This window comes from Lytechinus variegatus, chromosome 11 (assembly GCF_018143015.1).
Source record: "Lytechinus variegatus isolate NC3 chromosome 11, Lvar_3.0, whole genome shotgun sequence".
NCBI lineage: Eukaryota > Metazoa > Echinodermata > Echinoidea > Temnopleuroida > Toxopneustidae > Lytechinus > Lytechinus variegatus.
Genome location: NC_054750.1, coordinates 10,135,554 through 10,159,886, shown reverse-complemented (window position 1 = coordinate 10,159,886; position 24,333 = coordinate 10,135,554). Strand labels below are relative to the sequence as shown.

At 36.2% G+C, this 24,333-nt stretch overlaps 1 protein-coding gene across 2 annotated transcripts in view; it reads left to right on the top strand.

Annotated features, from left to right (window-relative positions):
• The window catches only part of LOC121424045, an 83,316-nt gene extending 59,213 nt beyond the window's left edge, over window positions 1-24,103 (top strand). Inside the window, exons 14-15 of one of the 2 annotated variants that reach the window (XM_041619623.1) lie at window positions 18,584-18,688; window positions 23,714-24,103. In XM_041619623.1, coding sequence (XP_041475557.1) covers window positions 18,584-18,688; window positions 23,714-23,884 — 276 coding nt within the window. In that variant the 3' untranslated portion in view covers window positions 23,885-24,103. The remainder of the gene's footprint in view (window positions 1-18,583; window positions 18,689-23,713) is intronic. The other variant, XM_041619622.1, reaches the window with a different exon arrangement.
• Window positions 24,104-24,333: the final 230 nt, after the last annotated feature.

The window sequence follows — 24,333 nt, the reverse complement described above, 5'->3', positions numbered from 1 at the left end:
TGGAAAATACGTGTTTAGGGTGCTTTTCAAGACCCCATGGTCGCGCATGGTATCCACTCGTCAATGGAAGTGGCTCCCCGGGGGAAACATTAAATTGATTGGTTTTTTTTTACCTTTGCTCCTTTCAGAAAGCATGAACATTTTTTATATTTATATTTTTGAAGCAACCAGTAGACCACGTACATCTATGGGTTTTTTTTCCCCAAGGGACTCTCCGAGGAGATATTAAAGGTCAAGTCCACCTCAGAAAAATGTTGATTTGAATCAATAGAGAAAAATCAGACAAGCACAATGCTGAAGATTTCATCAAAATCGGATGTAAAATAAGAAAGTTATGACATTTCAAAGATTTGCTTATTTTAACAAAATAGTTATATGAACGAGCCAGTTACATCCAAATGAGAGAGTTGATGATGTCACTCACTCACTATTTCTTGTGTTTTTTATTGTATGAATTGTACAATATTTCAATTTTTTACGAATTTGACAATTAGGACCTCCTTGCCTGAAGCACAAAATGTTAAAATAGGTAGGAATGAAACTTCATTTCACATGACAATGACGAGAAAATCAAAATATTTCAAACAATAAAAAACAAAAATAAATAGGGAGTGAATGACATCATCAACTCTCTCATTTGGATGTAGCTGGCTTGTTCATATAACTGTTTTTGTGAAATGAAGCGAAATTTTGAAATGTCATAACTTTCTTATTTTACATCCGAATTTGATGAAATTTTCAGTGTTATGCTTGTAAAATTTTTCTCTTTTTATTCAAATCAAGTTTTTGTTGGGGTGGACTTGTCCTTTAAGGTCCTATCCTGGTTGCATTGTTATATGGCGACTTTTGAAGAGTAATTGTTGCCAATGTCTCTTGTTTACAACATTAATCCCTGTTCACATTGTGGCTTAAGAGCAAGAGATTGACAGTTTGATAGATTGAAAATAAATTTATATTCTATATTAAGAATGACTCATTTTCCTTCAAAATAATTCATATGTGTATATTTACAGTTGAGGCTAAAAGTTTACATACAACCATGGAATTCAGTGAAATTTATTCGCTTGTCAAACATTTACTATATTAAATTCACTATATCTTCAAAAATATGAATACTACCATGACAAATTGGGTATCAAATATATGTATATATATACAGTTGAGGCTAAAAGTTTACATACACCCATGGAATTCAGTGAAATTTATTCGCTTGTCAAACATTTACTATATTAAATTCACTATATCTTCAAAAATATGAATACTATCATGACAAATTTGGTATCAAATGAAAGGGTGCATCAAGCTCTTTCACATGATTGGGATGCCATTGTCACCACTGAACAAAAAAGTGTAATCTGAAATGTTTGTGTTGAGAAGTAACTACCACAAATATGAAACATTTTTGTTAAGTTTTTATTTTCAATTTGTCTAAGATATGAAGATTTTTGAGAAAAATATTAGGGTACACCTAAATATTTTTCAGCTCCTAAGCAATGTGATGAAGAGGCATGACATACTCATTTGTTTGATAGCACGATACAATAAATTTTATGTTTGGCAACTTTTCTTAGAATTTCGTGGTTGTATGTAAACTTGTGGTCTCAACTGTATATATATATATATGAAATAATCACATACAGTTTAGAAAATGCTGTAGAAATAAAATCGTAGATTTTAAAAGAAGCATAGCTCTCAAAAATGAAAGGTAAAGTCACACTCTTCGTCAGTGCCCATGATGTGACAAAAAAAGAGAATTCAAAATCCGTTTCTGAAACAGTCGTGAAAAACACGTCTGTTCATGGGCATACGGATTGTGAAACTCACCTTTCAAAGAAATCACTGCGCTGAAGATGGAAGAAGCGCACTGTAAAAGATGCATCTAGAGATGCGTTTCCGTGACTGCAAGATGACAATGGCAAATCTCCGGCTCCAAAACAGGAATATCCGAAAAGGGCCTCACCGCCAACAATCAAAGTTTAGCAGTAAACAGTACCTGAGTAAAAATATATATATATCCCGGGGAGGGGGGGGGGGCACTTCCATGCATGACCATGGGTTCTCAAAAAGCACCCTAAACAAGTTCTTTCCATATTCTGAAAATGCACCCCTTAACAAGTATTGGAAACAGAATGATACCCTTGGCAAGTATTCCCTGAATTGAACCCCTAAACAAGTACAGCGATTATTATAATAATTATTAGTGGTGGTTATTTTCTAATACCTGACTGCTAAGAGAACACAAATGCTTGTTGAAAGCATCCACATGACTGATGCTTCTCAATACGAAGGGACATTAAAGTAAGGATCAATGCCTCATCACTACCACATCAACTTGGTTTGAAAGTTGGTTTGTCAGATTACAAGACGATTGCTCTTTCGACCGATGGAGCCAGTGACTAAACTAAGCTATTGCACATCCTTGTATGAAGCACATGAAATGCCCTAGTTTCCGTCCCTAACCTTGAACCTAACACAAAATCTGATTAGAATCCTCTAGCTACCTTTTTCCATGCATCATCAATGAAATGGAGTCTAGGGAAATGTTGCACCATGGGACAAGTCATACACCACATCTCTTAAACTCATGCTATGTTCAAGTTAAAGCAAGGAATTCTTTTGTTATTTATAGCTTTTATTTTCACCCAACACCATCAGCGCAGCACACTTATTATAATAAGTCATTTAGTCAGGATGTGAAAATCTTTAATAAAACTATGCAACGTTCTCGCCTACATTAATGAGGACCCGGGATATTGTGATTTCTGTATTTTCTTTCTACGTCTTGAGAGTCTTGTGTGGTCTTTCACCGATGGTATCAGGGCCCAGTTGGAGAACCCCAGGGGCACATCAGGGGACTTTTGAAGAGTAATTGTTGCCAATGTCTCTTGTTTGCCACATTAATCCCTGTTCACATTGTGGCTTGAGTGCAACGGATTGACAGTTTGATAGCCTGAAAATAAGTTTAATATCTATAGATTTTGCTATAAATATTTAGTTCTGCGAGGTATTTATGAGAAGCATCTTTTCATCGTTTTCACTGATTACTTCCAGCTTTTCAGACGATCGGATTTCAGTGTCTTGTTACAGTTTTAATTGAAATTCACTGACAAATCACTTCATACGACACTCCCTGGGGCCTGTAACACAAAACTTAGCAATCAATTGCACAGTTTGTTGTGATTGGTCGTACAGTATGCATGATTTCACATAATAATCAATGTAATTAAGTATGAAAATTTGCCCTTACTATCAAGCACAAAGCTGGGTATCATGTTCGCCTAATCCGGGTGGTACTTTGTCTTGTTGTTGTATTTACTTGACAGTTGATTGAGACATTTACCCCCCAAAATGGTTGCACATGAATGTCTGGGTGTGGTTTTGATTTCATTTCATATTACTGGTAATCATTTAATTCAGACCTGTGACTACATTCCGTCTGTCATTTTTATTTCAATTTTACAGACAAAGAGATCATTGGCAACTTTTCAAGATGAAAGATATTCATATTGTTTCCTCTTGGATTTCTTTTATATGTTCTCCTTTTCTGCCATTTTGTTATATTTATAAAAGAAAAGGAGATATAGGTCGGGCGGCAAAGGAATCAATTTACACATAGTTCCCCTTTTTAGGAATGTGTTTGTTTTTTTGCCATGTGAGGTGATTTCATGCAATAATTTAATTTCTGTTTATTTGAATTATCCATCAACGCCCAATGCCTCAGAGAGCACGAAGCACACGCAATGTTCTAATGTTCGATAATGCTGTAAGAAGGTGGAGACATTGAGGAAAATAGGTTACAGTTGTCGCTGGTGAGATCACCGAGGCTCACGCCATGGGACCCTACTTTTTTCTCCTCACTGATGGATATTCTATAGGTGGTATGACCTATATAGTCTTCGGGTCAGCTAACATGAATGACAAGGTTTTCACCAATTGTATGTGGAATTCTCAATCTTTCCTCTCCAAACGATAGCTTGTTCTCTAACTCAAGACGTGAAATGTGGTGGCCTTTAAGAAGGGGAGAGACCTTTTTTCCTGCTTGTTTCTCCTCTATTTCTTTGTCTTGAGGACTGTTTTTAATTTCTAGAGCGGTATAGATCTGGGCTAGCTTAATTGTTACTGTATGTCACCATCCTTTACCTTAATGTTCTGTTTTTCTGTATCTACCGTGGTAGGGGTATAATGACATGTTTCTTTGATTGAAAAAAAATCCTCTTCCCTCCCCCACCTTGTATATAACCTTCCTCTAACTTATTGTTTTTATGTTTTTCTGTTTCTACCATTGTCTCTGTAAAATGATGTATTTTTTTGATTAAAAGTCATCTTTCTCACCCCACCCCTGTCTCTCTTGCCAGCAATTGACATTTATTATTGTGATACATATATGCTGTTTTTTCAGTTCGCCATACTATCCAATCTTTCAATCATTTCTGTTTAGTCAGTCTCAACATGGAGCTATTAACACTCTTAATGTTTCTTCTACTGATGCATTTTATTAAAGTAGCAAACTCCAGCAACAACCAAAATCAATAAGGAAGTGATGAAAATTACAATTTTTTTGCATTCTGAATCTTTGTCTGATTCTTGAAGCAGTTAACCGTGTTTACATGCTGCCCCAGCTCACGGATTGTCCTGCATAGTGTTAAAATGCTGCCCCAGCTCATGGATCAGATTTGCAGGGCAAAAAAACAGATCAGTGGATAAAATTTACACCATGAAATGCGTGCCAATTTCGGGCAGACATGACCTCCTTTTTTACACAGGGAATAATTCTCGTGTCTGCCCTTGCGAGCCAGGTTAGCGTGTAAACATGGTAAGTATAACAATAATACATACAACTTTAAAAAGCTTATCTTATTTTAGACTTTTTTTGCAAGATTTTAACAGTTTAAATACCTATTTAATGAAACTTGACAAAAATCCTATTTAATGAAACTTGAAAAAAAATATGTATCAAGATTCATCACTCATATGACTGTTAGTTCAGGGTGATAAACTGGAAAAGATGAGGTGAACTATAGTTTTCCAAGTTAAGGTCAAGATTTCCCAAGATTCAGATTGTTTTTTTAGTATTTACTCTACCCATAAAAGTAGGGTGAAATTTATTAAAAGATATTCTTATCATACTTTTGTTTATAATCTATGAATACTGTAGTTTCTACCTTACCTTTAAAGGTGGAGTGAAATCTATTAAAACATATTCTTATCATACTTTTAAAAGAAAAAGTTAATATTTACATATCCAACAATACTTTTACACAAGGGATATTAAATATTACAATTCATGTGAATTTTTGATATCAAAATATCAGGAGTGCTGCCATAACAAATTTTATAATGAAGATGAGACCCCATTCTGCATGTTTATGCCTTTCTATCTCTTTTTCTTTTGAAATATCATCTCCCATATATAGTAAATAATCCTGCTTCAGGGAAAACTGACAGAGGAGAACGTAAGAGATCTTCTCTTTAGCTGAGCATTAAGCAACATCCCTTTTAGAGCTAGCCCAGGGATAGCTTCAAGCATTTCTTTTTACTTGCTCCCGTCAAAAATCTCTTGAAATATAGGGCAGTTCAAGTTCAGCTTGAAGTCCATCAGAGAGAGATTCCTTGAAAATGGTTTGTGATTCCACCATTGTCGGAAGACACCAAAATAAAGGGTTAGGACTTTGAAACTCATCTATCATCGTGTTCATCAGTTTTGCATTGCAGTAATCCATGGTTTCTGCTTTCAAAAATCATGTGCATGCGACCTTTAGTGCAAAAGGACCTTGTATGCACAGAAAGCCGTCCGTCCGGATGGCATGGATTTCCAGACGATGTAGCTCCCAACTGAGGATACGGAGAAACCTGATTTTAATGCACTGTTCTCGGCAACTCTTGTGATTTGGTAGGAAAGTATGGAATTAAAGAAAGGTTTGTTGAGTTTGGGAGCAGATGTTGACTTGCAGATTGGAACAGACCTAAAGGTCACAAACAAAATGTTCTCAAGAAATGATTGATATAACTCGAATCTCTTTCCTGTTTTCATTAGTTTTAATTATTAAAGGAAGTAGTTCCCAAGTTCAAATGAGCATTATACATTTAAATGGTTTGGATATAATTAGGGCTACATCCAAAATCTGTAGAAGAATGAAAAATATGAAAATTATAAAAAGGCATCTTTTATCCAGAAAATGCGGACAAAATAATTTCTGTTCAGATATTTTGATTTACATAACAGTCTGAAGTTGATTTCCATGGAGGATAAAGGAAGTGAATATATGCAGTACTTGGACAGACTTCTGGTAAGAGGATACTCCTGAAATTGTTTTGATGAATTAATAGATTTCCAAATATATAATCAGGATTATTCCATTAAAAACAATCCAAAAGGTGAGACTCACATTTATTGATTATTGTTGATGGAGTCATCAACTATCATTTATTTTTTGTAATAAAATCATTAAGGTTTTCTTGAAATCTATTGGTATTTATTTTAAAACCCCTAATACACAAAGTTATACAATCAATTGCAAATTTGAAATAACAATTCCAATTGGTTGTTGGAAACATGTTTTAATGATCTTGATTGTCCTGGCACTGCCATTTTGCAATTACTTCTTTGTGTCCCCGGGGGGGGGGGGGGGCACCCAGTATATAATGCATAGTGGGTATGTGCCGCGGAGGGGACCCCCATTTTACACTCAAATTTCCATTCCAAGGCATAGCATTTTTGTTTTATTGAGAAAAAGAACAAGAAAGCCACTCCAAAGCATATCATTTTCTTCTTATCGTGAAAAAAAGAAGAAAGAAATCCGCTCCAAAGCTTTGTATATTTTCCATTACACCATTCCGGTTGCATTGATCCGCTACAATGAGCCACAATTTTGGTGAAAAGCGGCCGCAGAGCGCTGTCCGACTATCGCCGGGCTAGCTACATGCACGTAGCTACATGCACGTATGCCCGTTCCATAGGGATGCATACGCACTCAAATGCAGGTGACCTGTTCCAATGACCCCGTTTTCACAAACATTTGTAATTCCGAAGCCCATTCCAAGGACCCTCCTTTTTACAATTAGTCTGCTCCGAGGCCCCCGTTTACTGTCTCGCCCAGGGCATATCCCTACTACTTTTTTGGTCGAGTGCCCCCCCCCCGGGTTTGTGTCTCAGCATCCATGAAACAACATAGGCATCCCTATTGCCAGTGTACAGTCAAGCCATTAATAAAGTGATGCAGAACTTTACACATAGCTTTTTGAAACACCCTTAGAGGACTGAACTAGTTGGCAGTAGACGGATTGTCAATTTACCTGTTAGAGAACCTGACATATTAATTACGATAAGGTTTTGTGATGTACAAGACTTGGGTTTGAATTCTTTCCTTCTTCTATTGGCCCAGACTTAAGAGTTCTGGGGTGCTTTTCCATGATGCAAATAGTTATTTCACTGACTAATTTGTTCCGAGCCAATGAGATGCAAGGATTACAGTAGCATATAACTGCTGTCTCTTAAAATGCTACCCTGAAGATGTTTTTTCTCAACAGAGAGAAGAGTGCATCCATTTATATCTAGAGCCAACATGAGACTGGTGTGCGGAATTTACTCCGCCAGAAATTCAGAGTAATTGAGTTTATTGAGCCATTTCCGTTTTCCAATTTCCGACCGTTTACCAGTATCAAATGATTTCATGCAAGGCAAAACAAAGCAGTTATTTTAAGCAGATCTATCGCATTGTTGGGAATAGCCGAGACACAACGAGCTTTGGTGCCACCAAGTGGTTTGGTGGCTGATCAAATGAGACTTCTTGGCTTTGGCTAACTGGCAGGTGCAAGTTTCTAAGTTCAAACCCACTGGCCCAAAGCCAATTAATGGACGGTGTTTGGGAACAAGCTCTATCCCATCCCACCCCCTTCCCTTCTCTTGCTTGCTTTTTCTGAAGATGAAAGGAGTCATCTGTTGGTGAAGGAGATGGGCAAACTGTCACATTTGAGGTAAGCTGTGTGTAGCTTTCTTTCCAAAGCCAACCTGAGGAAAGATTACTAGTACCTCCAGCTCGAAGTGACACGGAAACCAATAGTCCCGGGGGGCCACATACATTGACGAGTGGATACCATGCACGACAAAAAAAACACTGAAAAAAAAAATAATGAAAAAAGGGTATCTATTTCGCTTGGAAAATTACGTGTTTAGGGTCGAATTTCCGGGGATGATAAAACAAAATTAAAATGTTTTATAAAGGATGTCCTTTTTGCCTCAACACTTTGTGTTTAGAGTCCGATTTGCACGAGGTGTAGAAGGTGGGGTCGTAATAAACCAAATAAGATAAAGCTGACGACCGAAGGACCCGTAACAATAAAACGTTCCTGTACTTGTTTAGGGGTTCATTTCAGGGAATATTTGCCAAGAGTATCATTTTGTTTCCAATACATGTTAAAGAGAAATGCCAGTAGTTGCAGTAAACACTGATTTCATGAGAAAGTCTGTAAAACCAGGCTTAATTGTCAGAATATCATCGAGGATCTAGATCTGGTACAGTTACATAAACTGAACTTTGTGAAATCTTGAAATCTACACTGAAAAATGTTCACACTGAAGATCACCAACACAGATAGGCACACGTGGGACAGTGTATTATTATTGCTGGAATAAAGACCCGACGGAAGTGACCGAATCTGCGCTTATTTTGCTTATTTCTCAGCAATTATACAATTTCTTCCAGAATCCTTTGGCACATATTTTTTATTCATACAAACAGTCACTTGGATGGTCATTATATTAGATTCTGTAAAAAGTCATTTTGAGATCATTACCAAAACTGGAATTTATCTTTAAGGGTAGGGTTTCACATGCCAATACTTGTTAAGGGGTACATTTTCAGAATATGGAAATTTCGTGTTCAGGTTGCTTTTCGAGACCCCATGGTCACGCATGGTATCCACTCGTGAATGGAAGTTTACAGAGTAGAGGGTCAAACTAAACATTCTTGTTTGTTATTGTCTATATACATTAGACAGGGGGGGGGGGGGCTGGGAGAATTTATTCAGCTGATTTGGGTACAAAAGGTGTGATGGTCCCATCATGTTGGCATGAAGGCAGTGGTCAAGAAAATGTGTTGCTGCCAGGTCATATCCTCTACGGGAGGCCCAGAGGGCCCCCATTTTGAACTTTTCATGAAAATCAATTATTTTCTTATTATTTGTAAAGGCAATGGAAAAATCTTAAATGAATACTCATTTCATAATGATTTAGATGGTAGAAGTCAATTGCAATTGTTTTCTGGACAGTCCAGTTAATATCTTTTGAAAAATATGAAGAAAAAAAAAATTCATTATTTATTTATTTATTTATTCAAATATATTTATACAGGATGACAAGATCAGTTAAAAACTGTTTTACATCATGGTCCTGACATTAAAAACATAAATACATGTAAATCAATAATATATTATAGATGAGATAAAAATCAGAGTAATATCTAAAAGATTGTGTTTGAAATAATACAATGCAATACAAGAGCATTTACAATATGTTATACAAAGAAATAAAGTAAATGTAATTAAATTTAAGTATTAAATAACCAAAAAAGTACACGATTCATGGACGAAATGTATGAATTAATGATTATAGAACTATATATATTTTCTTGAAATCACTTGGAGACAAAAAAGTAGGCTTTTTTCTGTCAGCTACATATAAAGAAGTAAGGGCACAGCAAAGCCTACTCCCTCAGGGGGCTGCCGAAGCTACCCAACCCCTTTTTTCGTATTTTGCACATTTCTTTGAAAATTCGCCTTTTGGAGCCACATTGAGGAAAAAGTGTTTCTACTATGTAGTTAGGCCACTTTTATTGTTTTAAACTACTTGGAGATGAAAGAGTAGACCTCCTTCTATGTGCTACATTTAAAGAATTGCTGGCACATTGAAGCCTACCCCCCTTGGGGGCTGCCAAAGTCACCCTCCCCTTTTCTGTAGTTTGCCAAGTTATTGGAAAATTGCAAATTTGGAGCCCCATTGAGACAAAGCGGTTCTGCTTTGCAGAAAAGTCACTTTTGTTGTTTTGTAATTACTTGGAAAAAAAGGTAGGATTTTCTCCATTAGCTACATAATTATGAAGGCGTGCTCACACACCAAAGCCTACCCCCATCAGAGGCTGCCAAAGTCTGCACACCCTTTTGTCCTTTTTCCCCTTCATTGAAAAAATAATTTTTTACACCCTCATTCAGGCAAAAGGGCACTCCTGCTATATAGTAAAGCCTTTTTTATTTTTTGAGACCACTCAAATATGAAAGAAAAGGGTTTCTTCTATCAGCTACATGCAAAAAGGTGCTGGCACATTGACGCTACTCAATTCAGGAGCTGCTGAATTTTTTGCCTATTTTCCCTCTTTTCCCTCTTTATCGGAAAAATTGCAGTGTTTAGCCCCATCGAGGCAAAAAGATGTTTCTGCTATGAAGTAAAGTCACTTTTACTTTTTAAATCAACTTCATAATACAGAAGTGCTGGCACATCGGCGCCTACCCTCTTCAGGGTCTTCAAATTGGCAGATTTTCCCTTAAATTGGCAAAATACGATTTTCTTGGGCTGGATTCTATGGTAATGGGAATTCAATGTTGCAATAGTAATTATTTTTTATCTCAAGCTTCTTTCAGTCATTTTATTTGTCGCTACAGTTCGCAGCGGATGTGGCAAAGCCGAAAAGGTTGCATCAGTTTTTGCAAGTGCAGAGGAGATGAGGAGAAAGACGTTTTTTGGCTCGGAAGGCTTTTTTTTTAAGTGGGTCACCCCCATCCAACATTCTGCTGACCCTGCCTCATCCAGTTTTTACAAGTTTGAAAGAATCCAAACAACATCACATTCAAGCCATCTGTAAGATCGCACTCACCGCATTTTCTAGTCTCTTGTCTTCCGCTTTATTGTAAAAGAAATGCTTGTTTTTCAATGATTGTCGAATAGGTATAAATTTAGCATATTTTCATGTCACAATCAAAATATTTACTATTACAACATTAAAGGATTCCTTCCCCGGCGCAAACCTTTAGCCCATTCACTGTTAGCCCAATGTCTGCTGGGAAAATAGGTAGTAATCGAGCGTGTTTTCAGGCAACTTTTTCTCGACAATGTGTCAATCATATTTTACGCATGATGTCTCGTATGAAAAGAAGAAAAGATGGCTATTTCAGCCATGATCTCTGTTTTCTGAATAGACAGCATTAAAAGCCAGAATAACTAATTCAAAACTGCAATATGCCCATGCAAATAAACACCACTTTCCATTGTTCTAACTCAGTCATGCGTGCACTATGACAGTTGAGATGGACTTTAAATAAAAGAAGTGAAGCATATCTTTCCGTTCATGTACGATTCATGAAGCAAATTTATGATCATGATAGCAAAAAATTACACTGAATCTCAGTTACATTTTTTTCTGGGACGCACTGTATAGCAGAAACACCTTTTACCTCAATAAGGGCTCCAAATTGGCAGCTTTTCCCATAAATTGGCTAAATATGGAAAAGGGGAGGGTGACTTCGGCAACCCCCCTGAGGGGATAGGCTTTAATGTGCCAGCACTTTGTTATATGTTACTGATAGAGGAAAGACTACTGTTTTGTTTCCATGGGTTTTAAAACAAAGAAAGTGGATTGCTATATAGCAGAAACAACTTTTTACCTCAGTGAGGGCTCAAAATTTGCAGATTTTTTCATAAATTGGCAAAATACGGAAAAGGGGAGGTTGACTTTGGCAACTCCCTGAGGGGGGTTGGCTTCGATGTGCCAACAATGCTTTATATGTAGCAGATAGAAAAAGTCTACCCTTTCATCTCCAAGTGGTTTAAAACAATGAAAATTGTTTTTCTACCTAGCTGAAACATCATTTTGCCACATTTGGCCTCCAAAAGAAAGATATTAATAGTCAAACTACGGAAAAGGATGGGATACCTTCGACAGGCTCTTGTGAGACTATGCTTTAAGATGACCAAATGTAATTGCATGCAACATGCAGAGCAATGCCTCCTCTAAATTTTCCAAGAGGCTTCAGTAACATAAAAGTTGCTTTAATTTTGCCCTCATACCCACATATGTAATATAAACCTTTCTATCGCTATGCACATTACATGCATTTATGCGTGCTAGTCACACCAACAAAGGCGAGGCAAGACTGATTGAGTCTATATTGTACTCTCTTGAAAGGTATGCCAGCGATCGCATTGTAGTTGTGCATCATTGTCTGTGCAAAAAAATATGAAAATAATTTATTTTTATGAAAAATCCAAGATGGCCGACAAATTGGGGTTTTCTGGTCCTTCCGTACAGGATGTGACCCGGCAGCAAGACATTTCTTTGACCACTGCCTCCATTCCAACATGATGAGACCATCAAACCTTTTTTACCCGATCAGCTGAATAAATTCTCCCAGCACCCGCTCTACATTTGCTTTGCTTCTAGTTTAATACAGAAAATATACTTGGTTTGATATTGTAAACCCTGACTAAAAATTGTGGCAAAGTGAACATAGTTATTGTTCTCCAACATGAAAGAAGATATGAGATAAAAAAAGGAGGCCCTGAGCAACAAAATAGCTCTCCTATGAACGGAATCCCACATTATCCCTTGTATTTCATGTTGGTATGTGAACATGAGCTATTCCTTCCTAAAGGAAACTTAACCGACATCAGGAGAGTGTTTCACAAAACATTTTGTCAGTGATTTTTACTTTAAAAAATTTGCTCTGAGCCAATCGTGCGCAAGGATTTCAGTAGTACCTGTTATGTATGTATTTATGTATGTTTGTATGTATGTATGTATGTATGTATGTACATCTTATAACAAATAATCAGTGAAGTCACTGATTCTTTATGTTGTCAAATACAGCAGTAAGGGGTTAATCAAATGGGCTTAGGACTTTTTTCACTCTCTCTTATCATTCTATATTTCTGTAACTCTCTTTTCTCTCATGTTAATCTTGTTATTTATCCATTGGTTCCTTGACTCTTTGCATTGGAGATTTAGGGTTTTTGAAACCTTCAAGACTTTTTTTTGACAAGGTAATAAGGAATGGTAAAATTTTTAGTTGCAAGAATGATTGATAATTCACATTCCCGTACACTCAGTGAGGACCATCTTTCTCTTTTTTTGCCTGTCAAATTTTTCCAGACATAAATCACCATTTGAATAGTAGTGAAGATCCTTTTTTGGGGGGGGTTGATCTGGGTAAATTTCTCGATCAGAACCCCCCCCAAAAAAAATAATAATAATAATAATGAATAAATAAAAAATAATTTTTGCTGTGTGAAAGCAATCTAACTGAAATAAAATACCCTCTAAATGATAGGTACTGTACTTGTGAAAATTAAGAAAACTTTCGCATGGATTTTTCTGAGGTTGCAGGTATTTTGGCAGTGTGAAAGCAAATTCCAGGAACTTTTAGTCCAGCATGTAGTTGACGGTGGGCGCCACACTCTTAAAACATATTATCAGTCAAATTGATTAGATAAGTCGTCAGCTGGGTGCAACTGATATGCTAGTCACATTTCTGACTTGTGTTCTAGTCAGAAATAACTCTGTTCTGAGTAAAATACGACTAGAAAATAGTTAAATATGACTAGAATAACAGTTGCAACCAGCTGACCCTAGTAACTAGTCATTTTTTACTGGTTTGTTTTTAGAGTGCATGGGCGGCTGCTAAGTTAGCTGTTTTAAATCACAGGCCTTGCTTACTTATCAGACCACAACATAAGGAACTTATCCCGAAGGGTATGTTTTGGGGCAATATTCCTGCATTCGGGACCCGGGAATATTTAATGGGTATTCTTTAGCCTGAGAAGGTTCTCGTAATTTAACATGGATTCTTGTGATGAAGGCGGTTTGAAACCACCTTTTGTCACCTGACCGAGAAAAACAACCCTTTTTACATGCTTCTTTTTACAATCACATTATCCATCTTGTAATAGCAGTGCCCCCTCCCCCTCGCACTTCCAAAACCTTGTGTTTCATCCTACATGTAATTACTTCATTTAAGCGCTTCCTTGTTAATCCATTGCTGAATATACAATCAATATTAATGTTGGGTATAATGTCGAGTGACACCTTCTCAAAGTAGTGCAACATTTTGGGTTAACATGCACAGCGAAATCTCTGGATTGAATGATAAGATTTTTCTGGACAAACCTGCAAACGCAATCGGGCGAGACCACCAGTGAAGTAAAAGCAAACACGATTTGTAGTTCTAAACGAATTTGCCTTGGATTACCATTAGCACTTGTTACTTGCACTTTTCAACTTAAAGATATCCAACATATAAATGGAACAGCTTTTTTGTCTTATTTCTTTTTGATTTAAATTTTTTTTCTTCTTGTCTCTTTCTTCTTTTATTCTGTTCTTTTTTTTCATTTTGTCATCTTTCCAATCGTTCTTGTTTTCTATTTGTTCTTGTCCTATTTATAATTTTTAAAAAGACAATGAGCAGTGTATATCACTAAAAATTGCAACATAGTACTGTATGGATCAATCATTAAGGTTTGTGTCACCAGGCCCAGATGACCAGATGACAGGAGAAAAAAAGTTCTATCATTGCTATTTCTTTGCTTGTTCTCTGGTCTTGTCACCAATAGGAAAAATGTATGAGTCACACCAGTTTTAGGAGGGTAAAGTCATCTAAAGAAAGGTCAAGGTGAACATACATGTCACACAACTTTCAAGGAATTCATAATTGTTGGAAAAGGTTGAATGTCATAAAGGTAAAAGCTTGGATCAAAATCTCTGGTGATAGAAGTTTTCTCAGAGGGCTGTGCTTTAACAGTCAAAATCCCTGCAAGTTTAGGAAACAGTACTGATAATGCTGGATTTCCGATGACTAGGCCCCCTTAATGGACAAAAATATTGATTCCTTTTAATGATCACTTTTATATAATTGATTGCATAGATTTTATGCAGTGAATTATAAAATCAGTTTTAAGATCAGTTTGCTTTGTTTAACAGAGGTCAGGTTGTGTCTGCTGACTACAGTCTATTTCAATGAGACATTGCCCTTGTGTCTACTTGACTACAATTATGCCCTTAAAGGTGTAAAATTAAAGGATACTCTTGGGTAAAGAATGATGAAACATAGATTCATTGTTAATCAAAAGAAAGTACATCTGCAGTGAGATTTGAATCAGATAATCTGCAGACTTTGATTTCCAACTGAGAATCAGGTTATATCGGTCTGGAAATATATGTACAGTCACCTTAAATGCCCTTATTTTGCATGCTTATTCCCTAGGATATAGATTATTCATCTCCCCTCTTGGAGTTCCTTGAATAATAGTATACTACCATGGATGATACTACAACAATTTCATAATTCCTTAACTGGGAAATAAAATATACTATTCTCCTTGATATTCCTTTGAGGAAAAAAGTAATATTCCCCTCTAGTTATTCCTTTGGAAATAGTATATAAGCCTACAATCTGCCCCATATAGTATCCCCCTCCCCTTCGAACATTATTCCATGAAAAATAGTATATTCTATCCACCTTAGTACTCCTTGGGAAATAGTATGTACTATCCCCCTTGGGAAATGGTATATAGGCCTACCACCCCCCCCCCCCCTCTTAAAGGACAAGTCCACCCCAATAAAAAAGTCAATTTGAATAAAAAAGAGAAAAATCTCCAACAAGCATAACACTGAGAATTTCATCAAAATCGGTTGTAAAATAAGAAAGTTATGACATTTTAAAGTTTTGCTTAATTTCACAAAACAGTAATATGCACACCCTGGTCGGTATGAAAATGAGGAAACTGGTGATGTCATCCACTCTTTATTTCTTTTGTACTTTATTATATGAAATATGAAATTTTCTCATTTTCTTCCTCATTGTCAAGTGAAACAATGATAAATTCCTCGCTGAACCTGTGGAATTAGCATTTTTAATACTATATGGTTCAGTCAAGTTGGTCCTTATTGTCAAATGTTAAAAAAATGAAATATGGTTTAATTCAAACAATAAAAAAAGGAAATAGTGAGTGAAGGACATCATTGACTGTCCTCATTTATTTGGATGTCACTGAATTGTGCATATCACTGTTGTGAAAAATAAGCAAAACTTTAAAATGTCATAACTTTCTTATTTTACATCCGATTTTGATGAAATTTTCAGTTCTATGCTAGTTGGATTTGTCTCTATTTATTCAAATCAACATTTTTCTGGGGTGAACTTGACCTTTAAGTATTCCTTGGGAAGTATCGCCCCCTTATTCCATTTCTTTCATGCCTATTGATTGGCCCCTGAAACCTTAGGTCTTTCTCTCTTACCTTGTCTGAGGTGCGTAGGAGTGTCTGATGATCAGAATCCTACCTTGCCATGTCAGAGGTCACAGGGAAGCTGGGGAAACGCATTATGTTCTACTCTAGCATGCCTAGCAGATGCTGGAACATTCAATACCTTTATGATGTTGATGTTTTGCGGGAAATGGAGGAAGCCGAGGAAACATGAGATCAAGATCAAGCAATGTGGTCGTTGTTGGAAAATGACAACCATGTATTTCTTTATATACTTCCTTAATGCAGCAAGCATGTTATGTGCCTTAACTAGCAAAGTTAAGCTTTTTCATGCATTCTTACAGAAATAAGATGGGGGCAGGCAACATTGATGTCTCCCTTCTTTGAAGAATTATTAATGCTTTTTAAAAGTCAATAATTCATAATAATTTTCATTATTTTCTATTTTGTGGTTTATATTCACTTGTGTACAAGCAGTTGGTTGTCTACTTACATAGTCTAATAACAAATGAGCTAAACCCATTTGGCCTCTATCAGTTTGGTCTAATACGTGTTTGGTCTATACAATTCTTTGTTTTAAAACTCTCTCATTTTTGCGAAGCAGAGTGAGACCATAGGCGCCGCTTTTCCGACGGTGGCGGCGTCAACACCAAATCTTAACCAAATTAGTATTACTGAACATTTTGCCTTAGTTTCAGGTCACATGACCAAGGTCAAAGGTCATTAAGAGTCAATGAACTTAGACCATGTTGGGGGAATTAACATCAAAATCTTAAACTAAGGTTAAGTTTTTGAAATGTCATCATAACTTGGAAAATACATAGACCTAGTTCATGAAGCTTGGACATGAGATTAATCAAGTATTACTGAACATCCTGATTGAGTTTCACGTTACATGACCAAGTTCAAAGGTCATTTAGGGTCAATGAACTTTGGCCAAATTGGGGGTATCTGTTGGATAACCATCATAACTTTGAAGTTTATGGATCTGATTCATGAAACTTGGACATGATAGTAATCAAGTATCACTGAACATCCTACGCAAGTTTCAGGTCACATGATTAAAGGTCGAAGGTCATTTAGGGTCAATGAACTTTGGCCAAGTTGGGGGTATTATTGAATTACCATCATAAATTTGAAATTTTATGGATCTGATTCATGAAACTTGGACATAAGAATAATCAAGTATCTTTGAACATGCCGTTTGGGTTTCAGGTCACATGACCAAGGTCAAAGGTCATTTAAGGTCAATGAACTTTGGCCATGTTGGGGGTATTTGTTGAATTACCATTATTTCTGTGTAAGTGTATTGGACTAGTTCATACATGTAAAATGTAGACATAAGAATAACCAAGTATCACTGAACATCTTGTGCGAGTTTCAGGTCACATGACGAAAGTCACAGGTCATTTAAGGTCATTGAACTGGCAATTTTAGAGGTAATTATTAGATTGCTGTCATAACTTTCAGAGTCTATAGATATAGTGTATGAAATGAGGATATAGGGGTAATAAAGTATCTCTGACAAGTTTTAGGTCACATGATCAAGGTCAAATATCAATGAACGTAGTATTATATCATTATATGAATGGTGTTTTTGTGAATAATTATTTTACAGTAGTTTGCAAAGTCAGCACTGCTGCTATATTGAATCGCGTGATGCAGGTGAGACCGCCAGGGGCATTCCACTTGTTACTTAATCTCCTTCAATGCTCCTTTGGTTGAATTTCCACTTTGCCTACTTATCATTATTTAAAACGAAACTTTGGTTTATAAACAGTTCAGTTAACCATATTCTTAGTAGTGTGTGTTAGACTGAATCGATATGGGACAATTTACCAAATGGATATTGGAAAAAAAAATAGGCATAGTCTAAATGAAAAATGGATGAAATGGTAATTGAGCTAATGGGAAAAGAAAATCAAATGGTTAATAGATATTATAATAATAATAATAGCCAATTTTTATAAAGCGCATTTCCCAGAATGGCCCAGAGCGCGTTACAGCATATTATTACCCCAGTCATTGGATTCATTTCAATCCCGCACGAAAAGTGCACAATTTCCACTCCCTGGGGAGCATTCCTTGCATTCATCGCAGTCTCATAATGGCGCTGGCAAAATCAAACACAATATTCGCATCCTACCGGGTACCCATTTAGCACCTGGGTCGAGAGTGGCAAAGTGTGGATTAACGCCTTGCCAAAGGACGCTAGACCGCGGTGGGATTCGAACACACAACCCTCTGTTTACAAGGCGACAGTCAGAACCACTACACCACGGCTCTTCCACATATTTTGTTTATCAAGATAGTATCCTTCTTTGTGCTTTGCTTTTCAGTTGGGTAAAATGATTCTGGTTGAAGCTGGCCTTGGCAGAACTGAATCTGTGATCAAGAAAGATAGATTCCGGCTAACAGCTCCTGTAGGATTTGATTCAATCGTGGTAAATATATTTACAGTTATCATTTTCAAATTTTATTCTCACTCTCATCTGTGGAGGTGTGGTTTTGATTCAGTTTTGTGGTTCTGTACCAATTGACCAGTTCAAAATTACTTAGGGATTTACCTCCGAACTGGGGCCCGTAACACAAAAATTAGCAATGATCGTAGCACATTTTCCTATGATTGATTCCATTGACTACAATGCACAATCAGTCGTGAAAATCAAGCGTACGATCAATCGCTTACCTTTGTGTTACGGGACCCTTCTCAAAAGAGCCCTGGAAATTAAAAAAAAATTGACCCTGGGGAATCCCCATGCATTGCATGGCTTATCCAGTGAAGCAGAATTAGGCAGCAGATTGTGAAAGGAAACCACCAAAAATTGAAAAAAAAATAATAACTTCAGCTTGTGCAAATGACAATCTGACAAACCTAAAGCACAGAGATGCCAAGTTCAAAGACCAGCTATGCGTGAGATTTTCTGAGAATCTGAGTGAGATCACAGACATTGTATACAATGTATATGGGGATAGGCTGTGATAGTTGCGTGAGACAGAGATTTGAGGGGATGAACAAGAGTCCAAAATGCTTGAGTCTCACGCATAATGCGTGAGACTTGGTAGTTCTGAAAGCATCACATTCCAAATTTGACAATGTCCAAAGAGTTCTCGGTGAGTTTATCACATACATTTATTATTCAATTGAATACAATTTGATAACCAATAAAGTTATTGAAATTTAAAGTTCAGCAATATTTTGTGAAAACAGTTTAATATGTATGCATCAGTGAATATGCAATAGTTGGGCCGAAGATGTGATGTTCCCACTTTCTTTTTTCTTATGCTGTTACATAAAATCATAAATATTTCATATCTTCGAATATGTGAAAATGACGTCTCCCTCGTAGCAAAGTAAGTTGCAGCAATAATTCCTTACACACTAAATCAATTTTTAATCAATTTTTTTCCATTTTTGGTGAAATTTTTTTGTATAAATGTAATTTCATATAATTAAATACAAATTAATATTGATATTAATGGGAATATGACATCATTAGCTTGCTCATTGCTTATTCGCGAAGGCATGCGTATAACAGATAATTGAATATAGGCCTATGGCAAAATATTACCCAAACTATCTGATAGGTTTACTGTTTTCTAGCTGTCCTTTCACACGGTAAAAAAAAATGGAATTTGAATGATGATTCCAGTGAAAAATAAGGCTAGTTAAATGGCAAATTTTTTTAGCATGTGTGAAACCAAATTAGAACACGATTAGAATCACGAACGCTATTCACAATCACAAATACAAATTCTAATCCGGAGGTGAATTCCAGTTAAGTTCCATTCAAATTACAGTATGAATTTTCTTTTGAAAGGCTTGACTTCCAAAACATCCTTTTTTGGGGGGGGGTGGAGCTTACAAGACCTTTCAAGCACTTCCGTAGATGATACCATTGTCATGCACTCCATGTAATTTGTATTTGCGACGTAGTGGTTTGATTGACAAGTCACCAAGGACACAGTACCGCCGTCACTCAGGAATTCGAATCAGTTTTTGAGTAGATGTGTGAATGGTACAATGATTCTAAAGACGAATTTTAATCATCAGTACAATGATGATTCAAGATTCACGTGTGAATAGGCCCTAGGTAATTTCACTAGCATCACTACAAAAACATAATCCATAATGAAGAATGTTTGCCTTGCATCAGTATCTCTACATTACAACTTCAGCCAATGGTATAGTGACCCAGAGCTGCCAAGTAGTACTGATTTACCATATTTAGTACTGAAAATAGAGAAGAATACTGATGGGTTCATGCAAAATACTGATTTCTTAAGTTTCAGTTTATGTGTTTTCCTATGGTATTCCTGTGTAAATACTAATTTCCTCACCAAAATACTGATTTTCAACCTTGAAAATACTGAAATGTTCTTGTTCAGGTTGGCAGCTCTGGTATACTTCTGTTATGCTACTGCAATACCCATTTGCTTGACTTTTCCAATCTTCAAAAAAAAATAAAATCTGTAAGCTTTTAACACCCAAGCAAGGATATTGTATCTTTAACCTTTCCCTTAATTCCCTCATTTAACATAATTCTTGCACTGACGGCATGCTTTGATATGCTCTTCACATTTCTGCTGGCTAGACAATAATTAACCTGGGAACCACAAAGGAAAGCGCAGCTGTATTAAACAATGAAAGACAAAAAAATTACATGATGCGTTAGACAAATGTTTTGCAATGCATTGCCGCCTATAATTATCTATAGAGACAAAGAAATTTACGTGATTCATGCAACAAATGTCCTGTAAGGGATTTTCCCCTTGACATGGTCATCAACTGGTTTTTTGTTTTTAATACTGAGGTCATAGTTCTGGGACACCATAAGTTTTTTAACCCCTACATGCTGGTGTATACCTCGGCTTGGGGTCAAAGAAAGTAGAGCTCTTCAGATTGACTCTCATAACATTAAAAACCTTGCCCTTAACCATCCGTGGGATATCTTTTATGTATTCTGGCACTACTCCATACGTGGAGTGTGGTCCTAAGTTAAAGTCATTTACCATGCATTTTCAATGTGTGTCACCCTACTGTTGTACTTACGGTACACTTCTGAATCCACAGACTCATTGGCCTGAATTCACAAAGGTAGTTTTGAAAATCCATGGTTTATGCAGATTTACTGTATAAATTATACTTATTTTACCGCATATGATGAAAACGTCCAATGCTGATGCGCGCTTTTGCCACAGTGCGCCAAATTGAGGCTTGTTGCCGTGGTTATCCACGCTATTTTATTAATGAGTCCACTCTTCAAACGGTGGACTCATGGATAAAATAGCATATCTAACCATGGTAACAGGCATCAATTTGGCGCACTGTGACATAAGCGTGCATCAGCATTGGACAAGTTTTTTATACACGCGCCCGATACGCAGTAAAATAAGCGTAATTTATACAGGAAATCTGCGTAAACCATGGTCGCAACATTGGGTTTTCAAAATCACCTTTGTGAATTTGGGCCATTCTGTTGTAAGTAAATGGTGAACCACATTTCATAAATTTTTAATCATTAAGTAATACTCATCCCTCTTCCATTTATTCAATGTGAAATTTCCTTTGGCGAGGGGTTGATTCTATTCTTGTCACAGGTGAGGTAACTGGGTACAGCAAGAATTTATTCCTTGAAACATAAACGTACCTTATTGATAGCTTTATTAATATTGAGGTATTAATATGCATCTTTTAGAAACATTGGTATAAAGCGCTATGTAAAGGATGCTTATGATTATTATTATCATTATTGAAAGCAAACTTATTGTACTGTAAACCACATCAGCAAACTTATTGTTGTATGAACACCATTAATGCAGCTGGTGAAATGTCAATTTGGCTAAGAATTTGCCATAAGTCTGAATGTATTCCAATTAAAGATCATCCAGGATTTGTGTCTAAAAGCTTTGATTTTTAGCCAAGAATCATAACAGGTGGATGTAAATAGTAGATTTGCATACAGTGTGTCCCATGAAAATGGAAACCAGGATTCCCAGGGTTTTTTATCAACACAGACAAAATGGCTTATAGTCTTTCATTGAGAATCGACATCATAAAATTCAGTTTTTCTTGCTAGTGTGATAAGAATAGTTCACAAATAGATGAGCAAGAAGACTTTTAAACTTCACTGTCAAAACTAAGTTGGACAAAACATGGATCAAGATTTGTATAGAATACAATAACCCTGAGTAAGAAAGGGTTGATTCATTAGCTTACCTTTTGTATTTGTTATGTTTCTTGAACTCATCTGTTTATTTTTAGTAGATTGGGATTCACAGATGATTTTCTACACAACTCATATATCTGCCATGCCTTATATTTATTGTTTGCAATCGGCCATGAATGAACAATATTATTCATGAAATATTTGGCCTCTTGTCATAGATTCATGATCACAATGTATTTCATGATTGTGACATCTATCTAGGTAAAGTTTCCTCTTTTTTTTGTAATACTCTGTGTAACCATTCCACTGGTGCCAAGGGTTGGATCCGATAATCAGATGACTTAATGCTTAATGGTATGTTGAAATGATAATAGAGTGGAAATGAGGAGGAAATTATAAACTCTCCTTAGATTAAGTTGGCTGATGAGTGATACTACATGCTTCCATTATTTTTTTTGTTGGAATTTAAGAAGTGGAAGTCGGTTGTGTAAAAGAAGAAGAAAACTTGAAGAAAAACAAATGATTTTCAGAACGTAAAGATAAAAAGAAAGAAATGCATTGAACGGAAATTAAAGATTAAAAAGAAAAATTAATATATGACAAAATAAAGGTGAAAAGGAAGAGTTGTGATCAAAATGCAACCCTAGAAGTAAAATAACACTTGATTTTCAACCCATCATAAGCACACTTTGGAGTCTTGCCATTTGATTTTCGATCATTTTCCTTGTATTGATAATGATGATAAAAGTAGAGTGATGTATCCACTATTCAGGGTGCTCAAGGCACTGTTAGGGCGATTCCATATGTGTCGTACGGGACAACAATTTCTAGTTTCCTAGCCGAATGCTTGAGCAATAAAGTATTCTTTTTTGTTAATGATAAAGCTATAGTGGGTAGTCATGTGAAAAACTTATAACCAACACAAAAAAAATGTTTATGGGTTAATTATAGGTAAAAATGTTGTGTGTCGTACGGGACCATACGACACGCAACATTTTAAGCTCTAATTCGCATAGGGACAACATATTTTTGTTGCTTGTCAGGTTTTTGCATGTCTCTCCAGACAGCAGGTTGAAAACTGTTGTGAAAATGGCTGATTTTTCTAGCATGGAATCGCCCTGTTATCATTATTACCTTAGCTTTAGCCCAGCCAGCCTTTCTGTGGTGCATAAGCATTTAGTGAACTACAGTTCACAACTGAAATCATGAAACTGGCTGAAATACTTTATAAAGATCATAACAGGTTGAACATTTACTATTTCACTCCTCGTATTTTCCTTGGGCTTTTTCTCTTTTCAGACCCCAGGAAGACTCTCTGCCATGAGCCCGAGTGGTGGAGATGGTGCACATGATCTCACGGCACCAAGCAAATGCAATGAATATGTGATTTTTGACCATCTTCAGGTAAAACCAATATGTTTGATTGAATATACCACTTCACAGGCCAGCGTTAAGAGTGTTAGGTTGTAAATGCCTTCATTTCTACCTTTCTCAAAGCATTGAAATCGTTTTCCCTGAACCCTTGTAAAATACATACATTGCCGTCCACTGTGTTTCTGTGGTTTTACCATGCAGAAATCAACCATTATTTTACCATGCTTTCTGTGATAACATTTTTTTTTATTTTAAATCTGTTAAATTCTTATAATTTGAAAATATTTACTGAAAGTTTTGCCCTGAAAAGTATAACTTAAAGTTGTATTCAAAATCTTATTCTGGTGTAATTCTCAGGGGTTTTTTTTTTTAATAATTTTTTTCACCCAATTTGAGCATGGAGAAGCCTTCAGGCATTGGACTGTATGACGACTGTTACAAGCTCTCTCTCGTTCTATAAGGTTTAATTTGGTCATCAATACTTCTAAATGGCTTTTAAATATTCTTGCAAATATTTGGTATATTTTCATTGACATTAGCATTAT